The sequence below is a fragment of the Sarcophilus harrisii genome, chromosome 5 (assembly GCF_902635505.1).
Source record: "Sarcophilus harrisii chromosome 5, mSarHar1.11, whole genome shotgun sequence".
In the NCBI taxonomy this organism is placed as follows: domain Eukaryota; kingdom Metazoa; phylum Chordata; class Mammalia; order Dasyuromorphia; family Dasyuridae; genus Sarcophilus; species Sarcophilus harrisii.
In genome coordinates, this window is record NC_045430.1 from 236,648,802 (window position 1) to 236,662,756 (window position 13,955).

A 13,955-nucleotide genomic window follows, 5' to 3' on the forward strand; every position below is an offset into this window, starting at 1 on the left:
AAGCATTAGTGATGAAATAGAAAATACTATGCAGTCCCTATTCTCAAGAAGTTCACATTCTAATTGGGATAGACAATAATTAGAAGGAAATTCAGTTGCAGGGTGTTTAGGAAATCTAGTTAAATTTCAAGGGTGCAAGAAGCAAGTCCTTAGGTTTTAATAGTATTTAAATGACAGTACAGGGAAAGAGGAATAATGCAGATCATAGAGAGATAGGACAAATGTTAAGATCTGAAGAAGCTTGAATGAAAGAAACATGGTAGATGTGCTTGAGAATCCTCCATTTCATGCGTAAATTGGTGATTTCCATCTGAGCCATGTGAGCATTCAAGTAGGCTACATCAATGGATGGATTCTGAATAGCTCCAACATGGAAAAAGGAGTAAACTAAGAAAACAAGAGAGAAGAATTTATAGACTTGGAGAGTTGCCAGGGGACATTAAGAGATTAAGGGAATTAAAATGTCCTAAGACACAGCCAATATGTGTCAGAGGCAGGACTTGGAGCCACATCTTCTTGACTCTTTTGCCTGTTCTTTAACACGCCACTATGCCTCTCAATATAAAGACATAACATTTAAGTCTCAAACACTCTAATTTATATATAAAAACTTAACTGAGTTACCTGTCATCGAGAACTGTAATGATTTCTCCAGCTTTAAATGTTAGTTCATTATCTTCAGCAGCTTCAAAATCATAGATAGCACGAACTTTCCTACCCTCATGTTGGTGGTTAGTTAAGAGACTTGATGTACTTGGATACAAATTGGAAAGTGTGGTTGGCTGTTGCCTTTGTTCTTTCAATGACAACTCAATGGCTGAAAAACAATTAAATTTTTTTAAATATTTGGCTTATATACTCCTAAACATATCAGGAGGTCATTTGAATTTGATAGCAACATGGGATTCTGAGTTTGAAGGACTCTTGTAAATCACTATATTCCAATCTTCTCCATTCAAAGAGTAAATTAAGATACAGAAGAGTTAACTGACTTGCTCAAGGTCACACAGATGACAAGCAAGAGAAAAAGGACAATTCAATGCAAAATAAGAAATTTTGCAATATGTGATTATACCCTTTCAGAAAAGCAAATAGCTTAGCCAATTACAATGCTTAAATTATCTCATGATTAGTCCTTGCAATATTACATCATTTTACTGTAATTAAAAAAAAAAAAAAACACCACCATCCACAAAGGCATATGTTTACAAAAAGTATAAATTAATAAAAATCAAAAATAAGGCTCCCATATCAAACCTTTTTGATCTCAGTGTTTAATTTTAAAACATTCTCTTTCTTATATTTTTTCTAGACAGATAATGAAGAATTAATCAACCCTTGCTATAACATTCACATTTACAGTAGAGTTGAATTGTTTTGCCACAATTTGGCAGGAAGACATGAACTATAACCTTTGCAAGAAAAACTGCTTAGCTTTTGCAATCAAATATAACCTTTCAATGAAAAGGAACAGCCTTCAGCTGAAAAGGAATTCAAAGCCGTCAATTTAAGGCATCCTGAAGAGTAATTCTGACTACACAAAAGATTAGAAAACACTTTCCTTATGACAGTAAAATTATGATCCTCCAACTTAGAAATGACTAAACTGAAAGAATGTAAGAAATTATGTGTCTGCCCATATTCACCTAGCAAGTATCCAAGATGGGATGTGAAATCAATTCATTTAATGAGATGAAGTCTAGCATTCTATTATCTATACCATGCTGCCTTGTTTTGGGGTTGTATTAGCAAGATAGTTAGCAGAGAGAAATATTAAAAATTACCTATGATGAACTCAGCTTTACGAGTCAAAAAAGGCTGAACCTTTCCTCTTTCTTATACCTGTAAATGCAGTTAATTCCTTACATGGTTTTCTTTAATTCTTTAAACTATTAGCAATTATTGAATTTTTCCATAAAATGTGATCAATCATAGTTCCTATGTGAACTATATATTCCTCAACTGTGCATAGTGGCACTAAATGGAGGAAGCCTGTGAAGAGTATGAAGTATAGAAGTAAAGATGGAAAGAGAATGAACTTTTTCTGTCTGTCTGTCCAGAGAGAGGACAAGAAATCCTTTCCTTTGCCACTTTTGGCTTGGGGCTGATCCTGATTTTATGATAATTCTCATAAGATTCTCAAAAACAAAGACAGTCACCATCAGTAATCCAGGGAGACCTTCTCAGAAGCATTTCTGGCCTCTAAGATGAAGAGCAGCCAAGCAGGAAAAAAAAAAAAGGAGCATCTGGCAAGAATCTGAGCTGCTCTCCACACGTCTGGGGCAGGAGTTGCTCCTTCACTGAAACCTGTACATCATGTCTTTGAAGCTCACTGGTGACTTACACATTTATCGTAGACAAAAGTTTAAATAGAAAAAGAAAAGAAATTTGGGGTTTTTGCTAATATGATAAACAGTATCCTCATTTCTGAAATTAATCCAGTGCCTTAAACCTCAAGGCAGAAAGGCAATCAAATTGTAGAAACAAATTTTCTACAATTTGATTTCTACAATATGTTTTTTAAATTTATACAATAGAATTTTTAACAACTTTCAAAAGTATTATAATACTCATTTCAAAGATAAGGAAAGGTGAAAAGGTTAAGTAACCTTCATGAAGTACCAGAGGAATGATTTGGCCCATTTCCTGATGGATGGGGTAGTAAGCTCTTCTCTTATTAGTTAGTTAATCAAAGTTCTTACTTGTACATTATATTAAAATAAATGGTATCTTACAATTGGAAATTAAAATGAAGAAAGATGGAAAGTCATTTCCCTAATAGTCCTCTGCAATAGTCTTCAGAGAAATAAAACTATAGATACACACTCCCAAATTTTAGACTATACAGGTAAGTCACCATGACATAAGTGATCCTAAGTAAGTTCTTGCAGACCCTGGAAACACATTTCAGTGGTAACTTCTCAGGTCAGCCACTGCCTCCTATTTAATCCATAATGTACCTAAAGCACAGTTAACAATGTTGTTTAGCTACTTTTAACAACTAACTGAAATGCTATTTTTATAGGGAAAATATATTATGATTTCTAATTCAGTAAGTCAAGAATACATTTCCTCCTCCCCTGACCTTGTAGAAAGTAGATGGTCAAGCAGTAATCAAAAAGATAAGTTTCTAAATCTCTACAATTTCATAAGAGGAAATATTATTCAGTAATTTCCTATGCATGCCAAATCAAGAAACAAAGAACAGTTGGGAACAACTTAGAATTCTAACATCATATTCATGCACTGAGGCCACTGCATATAATCAGCATCACAGCACTGAGCTTAACTATATAACATTATAACATAAAGATCGAAGAATTACATATATATGCATGTATGTATGGTGTGTACACACACACACACACTCACACTCTCTCTCTCTCTCTCTCTCTCTCTCTCTCTCTCTGTCCCCAACTCCATCTCCCAAATCATGCTGGATTGAAGCTAACAGGGGTTAGGTTCTAAAGCGAACCTAATAAAAGTAAAATTAGTATTGCTTTAATCATACTTTAAAATTCTTTAAAACAACTATGATAAAATTATTTCTAAACAGAGGTATACTCAAAGGGTTTCTTTTTTAAAAAAGCAGCTATTAGTCAAAAGAAGATGATCTGGGACTGTTGCCATGGAAAGGAATGCTTGCAAATCTTTTTTATTTTGGGCAATACCCAGTTAAGCTATTGATTATAAGAAGATTTCTACTCAGGCAGAAAGGAAAAAAAAAAAGTAAACTGAAGATCAGGTAAAAATATGGTCTTAAAAGTGCGTCACATTTTACCCTGATCATAGTAGATCACACATAATTGTTTCTTCCTCTAGCTTTGCCATAAGACAGACAAAAGAAATTAGAGGGAACATGTAAGGGGTCTTCTAGATGACCAAGAATGCTAGAAAGGTCAACTAAAGCTGTCATTAGCTCTACCCAGCTTAGAGTCAATAAACAGACTCTGGATAAATGAGAGATTCAAGAATCCCACTCATTTAAGTGAGATCTTCAAACATCAAGAAGCATGTGATTAAGGCAAATTGACAGAAAAGTAGATTTACCTATCACATTTTGAGTTCACTCCAACATCAAGTGGAAAGGTTGAGAACAGTCTATGTTTCTTGAGTTGATGTTTACTTTATCTGTTTTTTCTCTTTCTGCTCTCTAAATAGCACATATGATAGAAGTCATAAAATATAAATGTACTTGTAATGCAATTACACTGTATTTCTATGACTAATAATATTTGAGGCACTGGTGTTTATTTTTAAGAAAAATGCATTTTGGGCCATTAGGTGGTGCAGTGGATAGAGCACCAGCCCTGTAGTCAGGAGGACCTGAGTCCCAATCTGGCCTCAGACACTTACCACAGCCTAGTTTTGTGACCCTGGGCAAGTCACTTAATCCCAATTGCCTCAGCCAAAAAAATAAAATAAAATAAAATAAAAAAAAAAAAAAAAGAAAAAAGAAAAATGTATTCATTTTTTACACACACACACACACACACACACACACACACACAACCACCTTTTTGATTTTAAAATTAAGCTGTAACCACTGATTCTGAAGTTTCACATGAATTAATTATAAACAAAGACATTCTAGATCTCATTTGAAAAATGACATTCTCTCCATTAGCAGTCACTTAGTGCACTCACCTTTTGCTAGATCTTCTTCTTCCTTTTTGGTAGCCACAGTACCAGGATCCTTGGCAACAAGAGCTGGGCTTGCTTTTGCTTGTTCTGCAGCCTAATCCAAAGAAACAAACAAAATGTTTCATAATTGTCCTAAAACATTATTTTATATACCAACTGCTCTGACAGGATTTTCCTATTTAGCTAACAAAATGCAACCCAAAATAAAGCAAACCAAGGATAATTGATATCCACATTGCAAGAAAATGGAGATCAAAGTTGGAGGCAACAAACTAGAAACAACTCTCCAAATTGGAAGAAACCTCTTTAACACTTCACAAATGAGAAAACTTTGAACTAAAGAGCCAACTAAAATTGGCTTTTGAACATTTCAGATGGAAAACAGCTTTGTAGCTTACTTTTCACATATTACAAAACTGAAAGAAATTTTAGATCTAAAAGAATTTTGGGGGGCCTTACAAATCTAAAGTCATTCTGATACACTCAATACATAAAAATCATAGACCTAGCCCCTAAAGAGATCAAAGAAGGAAAAGCCCCATAAGCACACAAATAAATAAATTCGTACTTTTTGTCATAACAAAGAACTATAAACAAAGTGAGCCACCATCAACTACAGAATGGTCGAACAAACTATGGCATGGGAATATAATATTATTGTACAATTTTTATTTTCTTATTTTTTAAATCCAATATATGCATACTTATTTATATAATTATCTTGCTGCACAAGAAAAATCAAATCAAACAGGAAAAAAAGAGAAAGAAAATAAAATGCAAGCAAGCAACAACAAAAAGAGTGAAAATGCTATGTTGTGGTCCACACTAAGTTCCCACAGTCCTTTCTTTGGGTGTGGATGGCTCTCTTCCTCAGATCATTGAAACTGGTCTGAATCAATTCATTGTTGAAGATGGCTACAACCATCAGAATTGCTCATTATATAATCTTGTTGCCATGTACAATGATCTCCTGGTCCTGCTCACTTCACTCAGCCTTAGTTCATGTAAGTCTCTCCAGGCCTCTCTGAAATCATCCTGCTGGTCATTTCTTACAGAAGAGTAGTATTCCATAACATTCATACACCATAACTTATTCAGTCATTCTCCAACTGATGGGCATCCATTCAATTTCCAGATCCTTGCCATTACAAAAAGGGCTGCCACAAATATTTTTGCACATGTGGGTCCCTTTCCCTCCTTTAAGATCTCTTTGGGATATAAGTCCAGTAGAAACACTGCTGGATCAAAGGGTATGCAGTTTGATAATTTTTTGAGCACAGTTCCAAATTGCTCTCCAGAATGGTTGGATTTGTTCATAACTCCACCAACAATGTATTAGTGTCCCAGTTTTCTTTCCCACCTCCTCTCCAACATTCATCATTATCTTTTCCTGTCATCTTAGCCAATCTGAGAGGTATGTAGTGGTATCTCAGAATTGAAAGACATACCTTTTTGGACATGGTACCATGCACACATTTTACTTAACCAGTTTTTTCTTTATTTTTTCTATCACAAGGATTCCCCTCCCCCCTTGTTTTTAATGTTTTGAAGGAGGAAAGGAAGACTTAGCAATAGTGATACAGGAAAATATGCAAAATGAAATGTGAGAAATGAAATGAAAACTCATATGCAATCTTCTCTTTGTATTCTGCTATATATACAGAAATGATCAAGTCTGTACAAAAAAATTTTTCTAATTAAAGATAAAGAGTATCAATAAGGAGAGTTTTATAAAGATCAAAGAACAAATAAGTTCACATCAGAAAGCTGCAAGCTCAGTAAATGGGAGGCATAGGCATCTAATAAAGGTTCTAGAAAACCTAGAAAGCCATTATGAGATAAAATGAAGAGCTCAAAAAGATTCCCAACCCCCCCTTTTACTTTATAAATGATGGTTTCCAAAGTTTTTATTCCACAAATACCTTACAACAACAACAAAAAATTGTGTTGTGAAACACTAGTGATAAATTATCATATTACTCATAAAATTTTGTAGTTGCTGTCAATATTCAACTTTCATAAGAGTAAAGTTTCTAAAATACAGAGTAAAAGTTAAAAATACAAATGTTGATATTTTGCACCTTTGGGAAATAGGGAGTTAGGTTCCCACAACTACCAAAAGCTTAAGCATTTGCTAGAGATTGCTGAAAATACCCTTTTCTGCAGACAACTCTTTAGAATATTGAATTCTAATAATATACATTTTCCCTAATACAGTTACCATGAAATAACTGAAAAAAATACAGTACACAAAATAAAATTGGCAAAAGGCAATACTTATTAGTAATTCTCTAGAATTCTGGGTCCTTTTGTGCTAATATCTCAATTAAAAATAAATATTTCAGACAATATTATACTGGTAGGAAATTTCTCTACTGTGGCCACCAAAGAAAACCAAGGTTTGTTAAGATTTTAGTTACTGTTGTTGGAAGACATTAAGACTGGTAATGCCGCCTCTGACATTACAATAGTAAACAAGACCAGGGAAGCATGCAGGGGTAGGACAGCCACTGCACAAACCTGCACACATCCCACTTTACCATTTCTTTCTCTGCTACATATAGTTGCAAATGTACATGGTTGCCAAAGTCAAAGTGAAAATAAGGTTACTGATAAAACCATGTGAATGACTGAAGTTGTGAAATGAAACATGAGAATATTGAGACTTCACTATTTACTACCAAAAGCACCATTAGAGAATTTTTAGCTCAAAGCATTACTGAGAACTCCAAGGAATTTATGAATCATGAAAACCAGTGCTGTATAGTAATAAGCCCATACCTGGTATATTATTTCAATTAAAACTATAGTATGTTTTTAAATGCTATATGGATTAATATATAGAAATTACAATAACAAAACTAAAACTTTTCAGGATTTTGAAATTTATTTAGCTCTGAATAGATGTCGAGTGACACTTATTTTTTGAAGGAGGCAAATGATGGGAAATAGGGATTGCTGTAGGTTGATATTCTCAGGTAAATTACCTTTCAACTTGCTTTCACATATTAAGTTGTTAACATTACTGTAAATTGTGCTTTTGTTTTAACTACATAATTAAAAAGAAGCTTCCAAATAAAGGTTATTAATTATATTCAAAGAATAGTACATGAACTAATGCTTTTTCATATACCTGTGAGCCAATAGCTGGAAATGTAACTCCTTGCTCCTTAAGGTTTTTTATCATTGCAGATATTAGACTAAGTTGTGGATCATTCTTGAATTCATCTGTCCATTCTACCATAAGAGCTTTTAACTTTTCACAAACTTTTGGATGACCCTAAGAAAGAGAAGACATTTTAATGAAAAAACAAATGCTTTTCATCATAAAGGCAATAAAGAAAGCTATAGCATCTTTTGACCAACAAAGCAGACTGGGCATCAAAACCAAAATTCAAATCTAGTCTTAGTTAATAGCAGTGTGACCCTAGGCAAGTCATTTAACACTTGTTTACCCAAGTTTCCTCATCAGTAAAACAGAGAGAAAAGAGTATCTAACTCCCAGGATTATGAAAATGAAATAATATCTGTAAAGCTCTTTGTAAAAGCTAAAAAAAAAAAATATAAATGTTAGCTGCTATTATTATTATTTATTATGTCTATTAAGGAAACAAGAGATGACATATATGAAGAAAAAAAAACTGGAATTGCAACCAAACATTTTTAGTAGTTTCTATAATGAAATGGATTTAAACTTTAAAACTATAATTGAAGAAAACTCTTCAACTCAGATTTAATCTCCAGTCTTCCTATCGAAACAGCCATTACTAACATTCCTCCACCTTCCCTCTAAACTACCTCTCAGCCCCTCAGACTTTATTCTACCACTTTACCTCCGGGACCTCTAGGGGTCTCCTTTGATGATTCTTCTCTCTGGGGCTCTAGGCTAGTCTTCCTTTGTCATTCTTCTTAATAAGTACCAAAATTTAAAAAAAAAAAAGAAAGAAAAAAAAAAAGAAAGAAAAAGAAAAAGTTTTTTTCTAGATCTTCAGAGCAAGAGTGTGGGGTATTATGTATAAAAGAAACTACTTCTCAATAAAGTCTTCTATGATGATAATTACCAAATTTGCACCTCTAGTAACTTAAAGAATAGGTACACAAAGATATCCCATCACTTAAAACTCAATTTAAATAAAATTTTTGAAGTTTCCTTCCTTACCCCATCCCCCAAAAATAGTATCCTTTTGAATCGTCTCTTGGCTATCAACTGAGGCAAATAGGTATAAATTTTGGTGCTGATACTTTCCTTTCTTTCTACATCTTTTTTTTTTTCCTGTAGATTCTCCCCAGCAATTTTTTAAACAACTTTTATCTTGTTTCCATAGTTTCCATAGACAATCTTTCACTATCTCTGAACTAAATTACTTTAACAGCCCATTGGGTAGTGTCTCTGCCTTTATAAGCTCTGCAATTTAAGATATCCTGCTTCATCATTCTTCTTAAAATGCAATTTTCAAAACTCTACACTATTTAAGAACTTCTAAGATTATACTGTATTGTTGTCATTGTTGTTCGGGAATTTCAGTTATGTTCTCCTCTTTGAGACCCCATTTTCTTGGCAAAGATGTGCTTTGCCATTTCATTTTGCAGATGAGAAAACTGAGGCAAATAGGGTGAATTGACTTGCCCAGGATCACATACCTAGGAAGTGTCTGAAGCCAGATTAGAAAGTGGGAAGATGTTTTTTCCTGACTCCAGGGCCAGAACTGCACTCACCTACTTCCTATTGTTTATTACATTATACCCAAATTCTTCACTCTTTTCTTTAAGACTATCTATAAATTAGTTCCAATTTTCCCTCATGATTCTCCAACAAGAGTCTCCCAATTCTCTCTCCCTTTCCCTCTGTCTGCCTCTGGCTGTGTATGTTAGTCAGTCTATCTATCTCTCTTTTTTTCACTCCCCCTCCCCACACACCATCAGCAGCAGCCTAGTATCCTTAACTTTTATTATATGTATCTCAACTCTTTATTTATGTTGTTCTTGTCAATAAAGGTAAAATATTACATTTATAATTTCTAACAAACTCCATCTTACAGAACCTACTGATAGTCCCATTGATGAGGTTTGGCGCAGGGCAGAGAGTTGTGGGAACCCTCTCTGGTCAGCCTGCAGGTTACTTTGTAAAAGAATTTGCAAACCAGCAAAGTTAGACTGGCAAAAGAAATTTAATGTTAGGAAGAGATAAAAAGATATTGCTAGGGGAGAGATAAAGAGGGATTAAAGCTGAAAAGAAAATATCCTCTCAGTGGGCAGAGAGTCCTGAAGACAGCTATACCAAGGAGAGAGAGAGAGGTTCCTTGGCATGGCAAGTCCTGCTTTTGGCTCTCTGCAAGGAATGAGCCGTAAATTGCCCCTTTTTATAATTTGAAACTTTAGCTAGAGGCCTAGTGCTGTTTGAGTTGAAATCAGACCTAAATCTTCGAATTGAATAGAAATTTTCCATTTGAATGAGTATCCCTGGACTAATCTCTAATAGAGGTATATAAAAATCTAGATCTCCAGCTCAGGCTAAGTAGGAGTGGTCCTGGACTCAACTAGTCCCTCCCAGATAACAGAATGAAACCACTTTATCTTGATTCCCTGAGATGGGTCTCTCAGAGGAGAGCTTCTCTGAGGGTTCAAGGAGTTTTCTCAAGCGTTCCCCCCAAAGTCAGAGAGAGAGAGAGAGAGAGATAGTTTCAGTATTCCCCATATCACCACCATATTATCATTCACTACTCCTATCCACAATGTCAATTCAAGGATCCCTTTAAAAACTAATGCACAAAACCCCTATCATCCAAAGTTTCATGTAGTGAGATGATAAATATTACTCAGCTTTTTTACTTACAGTTACTACATTAGAAAAAATAATGTGCTCTGTACTGTGAGAATGTGACGTGAGTGAACTCTGTAAAAATCTTGTGAAATCACAAAAACCATGTCCCCTTTAATCTGCAAAAACCCAGACTCCAAATAGTTTCATATCCTCTCAAGAAAGAGATAAGCAATACCATTCAAGGGCAAATCAAACTCCTATTGATCTTTCCAGATGTCACAGTGTCAGAAAAGACTTCACATTCAATTGAGAGATCCTGATCTGATCAGCTCAGGCTGCCCCAGCCCCCTGCCAAGAGCTGCTCATAAATTAGGTTTCTTTTTACTCATTTCTTTGCAGAATGTCCAAAGTAGGACCCTGCCCACTGAGAAGACATTCTCTTCTCAGAGCCAGCCTCCATTTCCCTAACAGAACTTTGCCACCAAAGAAGTCAGTCTCTTAGCAAAACTGACTTCCTATCCAACAATAAACTTCCATTTTTGCCATCTAAAACTCTTCAGGTTTATAAATTCTTTCACAAAGAAACTGTGTTGACCAAAAGGTCAACTGCCAGATTCATAATCTATAATATATATAATAAGGTAAACATCTGCTAGCTACTTGGAATATGGATAGATATTGTTTAAGATAAAAATTTCTTTGTTAAGATATGAGGATTGTATACAGTTAATATTATTTGATTATACAAAAAAAAAAAAAAAAAAAAAAAGGAATTCTTCATGCTTTCGCAGTAAGTTGGAAGAATAATGGAAACAAAAGAGTTAGTTAGAAAGACCATACTAACATAGTTAGAAAAACAACAAGTTCGGAGCTAAGATTTATAATACTCTACTTCTTCAACAAAATGGAATAACTACTTTTTTGATGATTAAAAAAAAATTACAGCACTTTTAGATTACTTATCAACAAAAAAAGTAGTTATTTCTAAAAATGCTGTAATTTTTTTTTTAACTCAGCATAAATAAAATACACACGTGAAAAATAAGGACAGAAAAGAACTTTCTTTACTGAAAAAAGTACTTACCTTATTTAATACGTTGCTGACTTCACTAGCGAAATCTCTTGAACATACTTCTAAATGAAAAATTTTGCCACAATTCGATACACATGCTCCTAGAAGCTAATTCAGAAAAAAATTAATAAGCTTAAAAAGGCTTAGTTTTAGTAAGCAAATCTGTAATAGCTTTGAAAGAAAATACTTACAGTCAGTGCTTGCATTGCTACATGAGGATCTTTATGATTCACTCTCTTCATAATAGATCGAAGACAGTCTTTAGGCCTAAAAATTGAGAAAAGGGGCAGTCAGTCACCCTCCTTTGCTTTTTCTTTCTTACTTAAAGTACAGAAAGACACAATAACTTGTCATACAAAAAGCTAGTATTTGATATAACTGAGATATTTAATTTTAAACTTCTTTTCTAAAAATTCCCTTTAAAATATTTTAACAAAACCATCAGGATCACTTAACTAACAAGAGAGATAAGTTGAATATTTTCAGGCTTTATGGTAAATTATTACTTAACAGATATCACCTTAAGATGTGACATAATTAATCAAGCAATCAATTCAGTTTTGAATTTTGTAGAGTATACCCTATTATTTTGAAGAGAAACTATGCACTATTCTACCATTTAGTTACTGCTTGGGTTTCATCTGGTTTCATTTAAAGTAAGAATGCCAATATATACAAGATTCATGTTCTCTCCAGCAGTGCATTAGTACACACTGTTCACTTGACAAAGATTTCACATTTATAAAATGTTTACAAATTATGCAATTCTTAGATCAAACCTCACTGCCTCCCCCCCTCCCCCTTTTTTTAAAAAACTAATTTATTCTTTCAGTATTACTATATGGGGACAGGTAGATGGCACAGTGGATAGAACACAAGCCAAGAGAACCTGAGTTCAAATTTGGCCTCAGACACAACATTTACTAGGTGTGTGATCCTGGGCAAATCATATTACCCCAATTGCCTTGCCAAAACAAAACAGAAACAAACAAAACAAAAAACCCATGGCTTAAAAACATAGTATATATCACAATCTCCAAAATGCCAATGGACATCATTGAAGTAAGCACTCCCTTCTAATTCTGCTGACTGTAAACCAACCACTCATATCTGTCCAGGAAGTTCAATGAAGGGAGTCCATGCAATATTCTAGAAGCCTTTCTCAAATTTATTTTGCCATTTTGAGGCTATCGATGTAAAACATGAATTGCCCATTAGTAATCCTTTGTATGCCATTACCAGCACCTTGTCTTCTTAGGAGAAAACCTAAATCCAAATAAGATCCTAAAGTCAAATTTAATTCTCCTCTGAATCTTAAGGTGAGCAATAATCTGTTTTCTTCAGCAGATTGTTTCCTCAATCTTCTCCCCGCAAATCTTCAACCTCTCCTGAACAAACTGGTTCTTTCCAACTGCCTTTCAAGCATATCCAAGTACCTCTCATCCTTAAAAAAAAAAAAAAAATTTACTACATCTCTACTATCTCCTCAAAATAGCCTTCATTCAGTATCTCCTCTCTTTCTGAGGAGAAATTTATTTTTCAACCCGTAACTCCTGTTTTCTAAAGTTAGAAATAATCTTTTAATGGCAAATGGCAAATGGCCAAAAAAAAAAAAAAAAAAAAAGATCTTTTCTTAGCATTAATTCTTCTTGACCCATACTGCTCCATTTGACACTGCTGACAATATTTTCTCCTCCAGGGTACCCTTTCCCCTCTGGGTTTTTATGACTCTTAACTTCTTCTGCTAACCCCCTAACTATCTAATTAACCTTTCTCTTCTTTTTCTTTCCACCCCTGTTTCTTCTTCTGTCTCTTTCTTTGCTTTCTCCTCAGTTTCTATGCATTTAAAAATAGATGACTTCCAGATCTGTATTTTCAGTTGCTATGAATTTCATTTTAAAATCACTAACAGCCTAGTGGACACTTCAAGTCGTGGAGATATCTCAAATTCACCATATCTAAAAATGACCTCAAGTATTTTCCCCCTGAACCCTCCTCTCTTCTAAACTTCCCTTTCTCTTAAAAGCAACCAACAATTCTTTGGGGGGCTTCAAATTTAGAATCTCTGCAATATCTTCAACTCTTCTCTCACAGTATATATGTAAATCAGTTTGTTAAATCTTGCCATCTCTACTTTGAAAATTTCTCTTGCATTCAACCTCTTCTTTCTGTTTACACAGCTACTACCTTTATTTCATTTCTTCATCACTTTTCATCAAGATTATTGAAACAGCATCACTAGTCTCTCTGTCAACACTTCACTTTATATCACTCTAGCTATTGATAAATAATGTGAGGTTCCACTGAGACAGGTATTCTTAAAGAGGTAATTGTGAATTTGTTTTTAAACAGCATTTTGATAACTACATTTATAATCATTCTGGAAATCATCTTCATAAAACTGTCAACATGACCCATAATAAACAAAAAAAGTTTAGGAATCCCTATATTAGAGTCAGTCTCATTAAAATGTTTGAC

The 13,955-nt window shown here is 34.1% G+C and overlaps 1 protein-coding gene across 2 annotated transcripts in view; it reads right to left on the reverse strand.

Moving 5' to 3' along the window:
* The window catches only part of STAM (signal transducing adaptor molecule), a 52,261-nt gene that overhangs the window by 15,624 nt on the left and 22,682 nt on the right, over positions 1–13,955 (reverse strand). For both annotated transcript variants that reach the window (XM_031939904.1, XM_031939905.1), the window contains exons 3-7: positions 11,669–11,744; positions 11,490–11,585; positions 7,778–7,924; positions 4,648–4,738; positions 625–817 (exon numbers count right to left, since the gene is read on the reverse strand). In XM_031939904.1, the coding sequence (XP_031795764.1) occupies positions 625–817; positions 4,648–4,738; positions 7,778–7,924; positions 11,490–11,585; positions 11,669–11,744 (603 nt within the window). The remainder of the gene's footprint in view (positions 1–624; positions 818–4,647; positions 4,739–7,777; positions 7,925–11,489; positions 11,586–11,668; positions 11,745–13,955) is intronic.